The sequence below is a fragment of the Perissodus microlepis genome, chromosome 12 (genome assembly GCF_051167445.1).
Source record: "Perissodus microlepis isolate ML-2025 ecotype Zambia chromosome 12, ASM5116744v1, whole genome shotgun sequence".
Lineage (NCBI taxonomy): Eukaryota > Metazoa > Chordata > Actinopteri > Cichliformes > Cichlidae > Perissodus > Perissodus microlepis.
Genome location: NC_140472.1, coordinates 30,980,330 through 30,991,034, shown reverse-complemented (window position 1 = coordinate 30,991,034; position 10,705 = coordinate 30,980,330). Strand labels below are relative to the sequence as shown.

The window sequence follows — 10,705 nt, the reverse complement described above, 5'->3', positions numbered from 1 at the left end:
GGCACGACCCCAAAATAAGCATGCCTTTTATCTAAATAAAATGAAATTACTACACCACCTCTAGTGCTGAAATTCGTGCTTGATCACACCCTATATTATGATAAAGCTAAAAGTAAATCAAATGTAACTGCCTATATTATTGAGCTGAACCAAGAGTCACTTAAAAATCTTATAAATCCTGCTTCACACCACAAAACTGAAACAAATCACAGCTGTATTTATCACTCAATCTCACTCTGCCGACTGAAGTGCCGGTCTAAATCATGCACGATTTGTCTCTTCTATATCAAAACCCAGCCAAACATCAAACATTCACCGTAGTCATTCAAAACTTTATTTGTAATATTATAATCAGCAAAATCAGCGTTTTAATTACAGGCATGTATCATTGTTTGCAAATCATAATTATAAAACTCAATAACACGCTAAACAGGAAGTGAAAGTCCTCCGTGCGCCTCACAGCAGCCACCTCATTTGCATGTTCACACACCGTCTAAAAATAGCTCGCAGCGCTGCAGCTGCACGTCACACACAGCCTCGTCTCACACACAGCTCTATTATTTTATATTACAAAGACGTCTTATATTTACAATCACTCTCAGGCCTGACAGCTTTAGCGCCTACACAATTTTGACAAATTTACTCTAACCCACAAAATGACCAATTCCCTATCCAACTAAATTCACTCAGCAGTCCAACTGCTTTAACTTCAATCAACAGTCCAACTGCTTTAACTTTAATGAGCAGTTCAACTGCTTTAAATCTCTCAGCAGTCCAACTGCTTTAAATACTCAGTACTGTCACTTTCAACGTTTCATTATCATTACTTCAGCTTCAGTTCTCATGAGATTTGTTCATCAAAATCAAAACAGACATCTACCAGTAATTTCAGTGAGTAGACTTTAATTTTTTCATGTCCAATTTGGCACACTTTGGAAATAGATTCAACAGGTAGTGCCTTACCTTTGTATAAGCCGGCTTATGCCCACTCACGTCAGACCACTGGCTTGTGCCTGTCCGTTCGACAACCTCGGACCGTCCAAACCTCCAACTTCCACCCCAATACCACAGAACGAGCCCCCAAACTGTTATGGATTCAAATATTGGGGATGGATACAAGAGGAAAAACCAAAATAACAACACTGGTCCGGCCGGGTTGAGTCAAACGATGATTTTAATGATCACACGCGTGGGAGATGGACACCGTACGCAGACAGCATCAGATCTCAAAATGGTGGAGCATTGATCAAACTCTTATAGCCTCTAGTGGCCCCCACCTAATCATAAAAGCCTAAACATTCACATTCTTTCTCTCACACGGCGCCTAAGCTACGACCTTGGCTCCCTGTTTATCTGCTCCTGCTGAGATGGGGCAGAAAACTCCAGTATGTTCTGTTCCCTTCCAATCAGACAAATAAGGCGATGACTTTCTGCGAACAGTATTTCTTATAACTCAGCAGTATAATGCATCATAAAACAATATCATTCCTTGACAATAAATCAGCAGTCTAATGTAATGCAAATCAGTTTAACAAATGCAAGAGTTATCACCTTCTTCTAATTCAGAAGAATAATGCAAACCAAAACTACATAATAATTCACAATCTTTAATTAAGGGTCTAACATGGCATAAAATAATATTATAATCCCACAGTAGCCACAGCTGCCCTGGGGCACACTGATAGAGGTGAGGCTGCTGGACACTGGCGCCACCGGGCCCTCTGACTACCACCAGTAGGCAAACATGGGGTTAGTATCTTGCCCAAGGATACTTGGCATGCAGCCAGGAGGCAGCCTGGGATCGAACCACCAACCTTCTGATTAGTGGCTGACCTGCTCTGCCACCTGAGCTACAGCTACCCGTGTACGGCAATAAAACCTGATCATGTGGACGCAACTGTGAACAGTTTTGTTCCTGCAAAAAACACAAGATGGAGACAAAGTTGATATTTTCTCAACGGAATCAGAATTGCGTTTATTGGCCAAGTATATGCTCAAACACATACAAGGAATTTGTTTCCGGTAGATGGAGTCTCTACCGGATCACAACAATATGTAAATGACTCAATACACACACACATTACACACATATCTCTCTCTCTCTCTCTCTCTCTCTCTCTATATATATATATATATATATATATATATATATATATATATATATGCATGCATACACGTACACACACATACATACATGCACATACACAAAGGTGTGTAAACCAACCATATAACACCAATCTTAATCTTATATACAGAAAATATACAGGATTGCAGAAATGAAATGAAAGCCACAGAATGTACATAAGGTGCAGTTGCAGTCTAGCAGTGTGAAGCAATGTGAGACTTAGGAGGGAGATGGTGAGGGGAAAGAATATGTTCCTGTGTCGGGTGGTCCTGGTCTGCAGGCTTCTATACCGTCTGCCAGAGGGCAGCAGGTCAAAAAGTCTGTGTCCAGGGTGGGAGGGGTCTGTGATGATTTTCCCTGCATGTTTCCTGGTTCTTGAGAGGTGCGGGTCCTGGGTGGAGGGAAGGGGGCGCCGATTGTCTTTTCAGCTGCCCGTACAGTCCGCTGCAGTCTGCACCTCTCCTGTTTAGTGGCTGCACCATACCAGACTGTGATGGAAGAGCACAGGACAGACTCAATGACTGCAGTGTAGAACTGGATCAGCAGCTCATGTGGAAGACTGTACTTCCCCACTTGTCTCAGGAAGTACATCCTTTGCTGGGTCTTTTTAAGATGTTGGTCTCCCACTTCACCTCCTGGGAGATGGTGGTACCCAGGAACTTGAAAAACAGTATTATAACACAATTTAGTTTCACTCTATGACACTTTTTCATATGTAATATGATTTGCTTTAGTAACCTTAGTTCACAAGTAAAACAAAAAATCAAGACTAATCTCTGAATATATTGCAGATACATTCATTAAAAACCTTGTACTGTGTCTGAATATGGTAGCGTGGTGGCAAGAAGCAAGAAAGTCCTGAGTTCGAATCCACAAACTGGCTTTTTGTTTGCCTGGGTTTCCACCAACTACTCCCACAGTTAACTGATGATTTCAAATTGACCGTGGGTGTGAATGTGGGTGAAAATGGTCATTTGTCTCCCTGTGTTGGCCCAGGGGCAGACTAGACTGTCTCGATATGACAGCTGGGATAGGCATTTTGTAACAATGTGTCTGTTTATGACTTTTGTATCATCTTGATTAAAACATGACTGCTCTTTTTTGTTTTTAGCATTTTACACTTTCTCTTTCTTGATTTGGATTTGATAAAAAACATAAAAAGATTTCTTTATTTTCTATGCATGTTGATGTTGTTGTTAAAGTCATGCTGGGAAAGTGTTTCCTGTGGCAGTTGCTGAAAAACAAAAATGTTGTAAAACTGGTTTAGTATCTGTCAGTTGAAATCCTCCTCAGCAGACTAAAACAACTCAGATTTCTCCTTCTTTCTGTTATTTTTATACTTTATTTAAGTAAAAGCAAATCCTGAGAGCTCAACATATAATTTTCTTCTTTCATTTTCTTTCTGTATGGAAACAAAACTGCCAAGATCTTCCAAGATTGTATTACGACAATACCATCGCCTGGTTGACTTGTTTTTAACAGTCATGAATGAAAACATTTCCGCACTGTCAAACAGACTTTAAATTCCACTGCAAGGTGTGAGATCTCCTGCTGAAAAATACGACTACGAAAAGCAGACAATTCAACAAGAATTTGGTGAGTAAGAAGGAAGATCAAATGGATGAAAAAGTTCTTGAAAATTTCCTGAGCTGCCACGTGTGTTCAGAGACTTTCAGAGATCCTGTGTCTCTGAGCTGCAACCACAACTTCTGTTCAAGCTGCCTGCAGAAACTCTGGGAACAAACTAAAAACAAAAACTGTCCAGTTTGTAAAAGAAAATCTTCAAAAGATGTTCTATTTGACAACTTTGCGCTGAAAGAACTGCCTGACTCCTTTACACTGAGACAGAAATCTGAATCATATCTGACAGAAAAAGAAAAAGACGTGGCGGTGGTTTGCAACATACATCAAAAAGGATATAAACTGTTCTGTGTGGACGAGCAGAGAGCTGTGTGTCCTGTGTGTGAGTTTTCTCTCCACCAGAGTCACAAAGTGGTTCCTGTAGAAGAAGCAGTCAGTGACCTGAAGGAGCAGCTGAAATCTGACTTAAAGTCTCTGCAGGACAAGAGGAACAAATACAAACAAGTGGAGGAAACATACAATGAAATGATTCAACACTCCAAGAAGCAGCTGTTGTCCACAGAGAGGCAGATCAGAGCAGAGTTCAACAAGCTCCAGCAGTTCCTGAAAGAGGAAGAGGAGTCCAGACTGGCAGCTCTGAGGGAGGAAGAGGAGCAGAAGGGGAGGACTATCAGCAGAGAGATGAAGATGATTGAGGAGCAGATCTCCTCTCTGTCAGACAGCATCTCTGCTGTTGAAGAAGAGCTGCAGAAACACAGCGTGCCATTCCTCAGCAGTTATAAAGACACTCAGAGCAGAGCCAGAGCCCAGAGCTCAGTGTCAGATCCACAGCTGGTCTCAGGAGCACTGATAGATGTGGCCAAACACCTGGGCAACCTGTCCTTCAGAGTGTGGGAGAAGATGAAGGAGAAGGTCCACTTCAGTCCTGTCATTCTGGACCCAAACACTGCAAACCCCCGTCTCTATCTGTCTGATGATCTGACCAGTGTGAGACGTGAAGACACAAATCAGCAGCTTCCTGATAATCCAGAGAGAAACACTAAGTATGCCAATATTTTTGGCTCTGAGGGCTTCAACTCAGGGAAACACAGCTGGGAGGTGGAGGTGGGAGACCATCCTGACTGGGTTATAGGTTTAGCTAAAGAGTCTGTTGAGAGGAAGGGAAAGTGTTTTCTTTCACCAAAATATGGATTCTGGTGTTTAGTTTATCACAGTGGAAAAAATACTTATTGTGTTGGTCAGACTGTGACAGTGAAGAAGAGTCTCCAGAGGATCAGAGTCCAGCTGGACTATGACAGGGGGGAGGTGTCCTTCTATGACCCTGAAGACGTGACTCACATCTACACTCACAGAGACACTTTCACTGAGAAACTCTTCCCATATTTGCATATTGGAAAGGCAAGAGATGCCAAAACCTCTGATATCAAAATCTGTCAGACTGAGATTTGACTATAAAGTGATTCTTTATTTTAACTGTGTGGGGTTGGGTTGTTTTTTTGTTTTTTTTTGCTTGTTTTTTGTTTGTTTCTTCAGTCCAGCAGCAGCTTAACTTGAGGGAAATTATTAATCACACTGTCTAACTTCATTATCAGGTTTTATTTCATTTTGTTGTTCTAGTGGAACTATTAGCAATTCAATGAAACCAAAGCAACTTTTTCATGTGAAAATCTTGTGACCCACTCGAGTTTCTGTAAGAAACTTTTACATTTTTTTCTTGTTTCTTTTAAATCAATATTTTCAGAATATTTTTCATGTTGTTCATGTAAATATTTTTGATAGTTTTAAAATCTGAATGATGAAGATTCCTTTGCTTTTCAAAGTTGTTGAGTGTGAACAGCAAACTGTGGAACTTCTAAAAAGAAGGATTTATGATTAAACATCAGCAAGAGTCAACTTTACAACTACAAGATTTAAATGTCCTGATTAGCTGCATCTTGTTTTTAGTTAAATAACATTTTAAAGTAACACGTCTTCTTTAAAGTTTTCCAAATTCAAAGAAATGACTTCTAAGTTCTGAAACTGTCTCATCAGTGTAACTACACTTGATCGATTTAATTAAAAATGTTATTTCTTGTGTCATTTTTAACTTCAATCAGCAGCAGATGCTTCTCGCAGTTTGGAAGATTTCTGGATCTTCTGATGTTTTATAATCAGGTTTTAAATTTGATTTTTAAACTTCACTCTGAGTCTCAATGTTTCAGTAAATGAAAATAAATCCTACCTTTGATTTTTATTTCAATGTTATTCTTTAACTGGTTTCTTTGATTTTTGAAAATCACAAAATGTTTCTGTGAAAGTGAAATAAATCAAATTTGGTGATTCTGTTGTTGTTGTGTTTGACTGAAAATCAGCTTTTCAGACACATTCAGTCATTAGTTTAGTTTTATTTAACATGGAAACTCACTTTATTTGTTCGTTTCACATTCAGCTGGAGCTGAACAAAACACCCTGATAACGACTGTTTTTTTAGTCTGTTTCCCCCCATTCCCTACAAGGCCACCTTGGTTGGCTGGAAGACTGTTTACTTAGCCTGGCGGGGCAAAGGACACTGTCTCAGCTGAACTCTGGACACACACACACATATACACTGATATGCACACACTGATCCCCCCCTCCTTTTCCAAACGCCTTCGATGCTTGTGCCCTACCGGGGAAGATGGCAGTCGACTGGACCAGCGCAGACATGCTGCAGGACCGGATCCGGATGCACTGTCTACACCGGCTCTCTCTTACCCTTTACCTGCCCCTGTTGCTTGTCTTGTGTTTCTATGGTGTATTGATAGTCATGTGCTTTTTGTGCTGAGGTGTTTTTTCTGTTATCAAACTGTTCTCCCACTAGGAGCTCAGTCTGAGTGGAGTTGTTTTTCCTCCTCCTCTTACCTCATGTTATGTATTTTCGTTGTTTTTTTTCCTATCAGCCTACCTTTCTGACATGTCTCCACAATGTGATGTTTGTGTAAAGTTGGTCAGAAGGTTCCTTTGTAAGTGCGCATGCGCCATTAGCGTGCTGCCTGCTGTAACCCTAACTTCCTTCGGGATTAATAAAGTATTCTGATTCTGATAAACATTTATACAAAGAATACCTTGTCTCTCTCTCTGTGTGTGTGTGTGTGTGTGTGTGTGTGTGTGTGTGTGTGTGTGTGTGTGTGTGTGTGTGTGTGTGTGTCTCTGTGAAGACTCCCCAAAGCTGGTGCCAGGAGTCTAGCAGTTCACATAGACAAAAGGCTCTTACACTCAAACAGATATACGTGTGTTTGCCAGTGTTGGGCAAGTTACTTTGAAAAGGTAATTAATTATAGTTACTTCTTCAAAAAAGTAACTGAGTTACAATATTCTAAAAGTAATTAATACTTGAAAAGTAACTATTGCGTTACTTCAAAAAACCGTTTAACCCACTGGGGTCCAGGGTATAATTGGCCATTTTTAACTACTTTTGATTTTTCCTCAAAGTTTTATCTTCAAAAACTATTTACTTTGCCTTGTTTGGTATCATCCTTTTCAGCACAACCTCACGTGTCTGAATTTACAGTCATGTTTTCATTTTGACATACTGTATTAACACGATTGATCTAAAATCAGACAAAAAACATAAAATCAGAGTAGAAAAAGTTATATTTTTACTGTAACAACCACAAACATGTTTAATGAATCATAATTCATAACTTTAAATGCAAATATAAATTGTCAATTTTAAAATCCCATGCACAAGTTTTGCAAACAAAGTTTGCAAACAAATAACCATGCATCCATATAAACCATTTATTTGCAACCACTTATCTTTTACCTTGATTTTTTAAATAACCATTTCAAACTATTTACAGAACAATCAGCTGTTCTGCATTCAATAAGATGCCACATAAATTTTCTCATTAGTAACTGTAATGCCGTTGTAACAATAGCAATAGTAATTAGTTAGATTACTCGTTACTGAAAAAAGTAACGCCGTTAGTAACGCCGTTACTTGTAACGCCATTATTCCCATCACTGGTGTTTGCTATACCCTATATCAGCAAGAGAAGATACGACCTCTCTCATGATCCTAGGAGGTGTGTGATCTATACCAGAACACTCTGAAGAGCAGTGAACGCACTCCCCTCTTCATGCTACACAGAGATGTTACAGACCTCCTAGGATGAGACATTCTTTCAATATGCAATCAACTATATACTTCTAAGCATAAATGATTATATGTCTCTAAATACAAATGACATTAATAAAATATAAATCCAACACATCTGATATCAAAATCTTTTTATATTCTTGTTTCTTGTAAACTGATGTTTTCTGAATATTTCTCGCATTTCATCTGAATGATGATTTCTTTGGTTTTCAAATTTTTTGAGTGTGAACAGTAAACTGTGACACTTCTTAATTGACTAAAGCAGTGGTTATGAACTCCAGGCCTCAAGGGCCAGTGTCCTGCAGGTTTTTGATATCACCATTGATCAACTCACCTTAATCAAATGATTAGTTCCTTACCAGGCCTCGGTATAACTTCAAGACATGCTGAGGAGGTAATTTAGCCATATAAATCAGCTGGGATGGATCAAGGACACAACTAAAACCTACAGGAGACTGGCCCTTGAGGCCTGGAGGTCCCCGCCACCCCTGGACTAAAGACAGGACTAGCACCCAATTACTGAGCTGCTAGTTTTAGGTCCTGTTGTTAGTTGGATTCTGAAAATAACTGTTAAGATTTTTACACATTTTTTTACATGCTATGTTAAAATTCACAAAAAAAGATTGTTTCTACTGTAATAACATATTTCTTTGTTTCACTTTTAACACATCCTTTCTAAGAGTGTACTAGCATCAGCCTAGTGAAAAGACTAATCGAGTACACATTCTTGTAATGCAGTGATCTCTCCAGAATTTAAAAAAAACATGTTTTTGAATGTTTTTATTAATCCTAAATTAGTGCAGTGTTTCATAAATTCATTTATATGAAGAATATGAAATTATTATCATTGGCCTAACACAGTTATATGTGACTCTGTGCATTTACTGTGCAACCTAACATTGATACTGTGGTTTCTTAGACATGTTAGTCAGTGCATTGTAGCATTATCTCGGCACTTATCTGTTTACACTGACTCTATTAGTAACAGTAATGTCTTCAGTGCACTGCTGTTTCTTTAAATGAATGATCAAAATATTTGTTAAATGAGTTTTGTGAGCAGACACCTGCTAGACTTCACATCACTAGAGAGAATCTGTAAGTGAAATCTACTGAACAAAACTTGGAGAACCCATTTCTCTTTAATAAACTTCTGTCCAGCTGAATCTTGCTTCACGTGTTCTCCAAACCCTCTGCCTTTTCTTTCAACACATGTTCAGTTCCTTTAACTTGTCGTGTGTTAAGCTCTTCAAAGCATTGCAGTTGTTTCCTATAAATATGTTTGTCTTTAATTTCCTAGCAGTTACTGCACAGGTGCATTTATCTTAAAAATAGTAATTGTATGTTAATATTTTTTAACAGGGAGTGGTGCTTTATGACAGAATTCATCATTGCTGAGTCACCAACCTGATTGGATTCCTCCATCCTAATGACTGCTGCTGTGGTGACCCAGACCATCCTCTGCACCTCTTACTGGACCTGCAGATAAACACTTCCTTCAACAACTGTTTCAGCTTCACTGACACAAAGATACAGAAAATCTACACCTCACACCACAATCCCTGTACTCAGTTTAGACGTAAGCTCCTTATTGTGTCATATTATGTATTGATTTATTGAACACTTCACTTTTTTGTATTTTTTTTTGTGTGTGTGTCATTGGCTGCTGTAACAAAGTAATGTCACGACGTCTGGGATAAATAAAGTATCGGTTGTCTTGTCATGGATTCATTTCATGCATTTATAAGAGGTCTACAATGTTGTTGTTGTTTTTTTGTCTTTTTAATTATTTTTCAAGAAAGTGGATGTGATTGACAGCTTCAAGGCAGTAGGACCTTAAACATGACTTTGACCAGCAACTGATTTGTGACATTTCTGTGTTGTCACAGTTTAATGTCATATCAACAAGTTTAAATCAGTTTGTTTGTTTTCATTTATTATTAGCATTTCCTATTTCTTGTTGTCCACTGTTATTCTTGTATTTGTTTTCTATTTAATATTTTGGTGACATCTCTAACACTGGTCAGTTCATCACATTTCAGTTCAAGGCAAACTTGAAAGTTGGAGTCTAAAAGTTTAACAGCTTATGCAGGTTTGAGGTCACAGCCCAGGAAGTAAAAGCAGACAGTAGTGTGTTTGGTGTTTATTGATTAACTAGAACACCATTACAACAAGTGAATTCTCTAAAAGAACTTTGCTTTCTTGAAGGACTGTAAGGTACAAGCTGTAAAGATGTGACATTTGATGAGTGTAGAAACTTGCCTAAACTGTAACGTGTTCAGAGACATTCAGAGATCCTGTGATCTTGAACTCTGACTACTTACAGGATGTCAGTTTACAATAATAGAGAAATCTTTAATGGAATCTGGTCAAAGGAAATAAACTTCACTGGTATACATTTAGTTTATAACAAGCATATTTTAATGATGTATTATTTGAAACAATGAACTTTTGATTTTATGTATTTCAGCTGCATTTTACTCAAAATTATTGCTTCATGTTCATGAGGGTCAAGAATTTTTTTTGAGTGTGAGAGCAGGGCTCTGGTAGGTTGACAATCTAAACCTTGTGATTAATCTAAATTTCTGTCCTTTTGAACTTTAGTTCAAACTGCAGATAAAAATTCTGAGAACATATTGACTTGTGCTACATGAACTTCTGAAACACCACAGCTTCATCTTCTTTGTGTCGTTTTTATGTTCTGTTTAGCTTTTCTTTTGTTTTTAATTAAGAGGTTAAGACATTATCGCTTTTGTGTCGTTTTAAAGAGCACAAACTGGAAACTGTTTAAATGACACAGACAGCGCCCTCTGGCGGACACAAAAATTCAAAATGAAAATGAAAATAAATTCCGACACTACTGAACTGAGCTGAGACGCCAT

At 38.4% G+C, this 10,705-nt stretch overlaps 1 protein-coding gene across 1 annotated transcript; it reads left to right on the top strand.

Annotated features, from left to right (window-relative positions):
• Positions 1–3,538: 3,538 nt before the first annotated feature.
• LOC146376628 (zinc-binding protein A33-like) lies at positions 3,539–5,473 on the top strand. The gene has a single exon (XM_084947008.1). The coding sequence runs from the start codon at positions 3,743–3,745 to the stop codon at positions 5,153–5,155; it is 1,413 nt and encodes a 470-aa protein (XP_084803134.1). The 5' UTR covers positions 3,539–3,742; the 3' UTR covers positions 5,156–5,473.
• Positions 5,474–10,705: the final 5,232 nt, after the last annotated feature.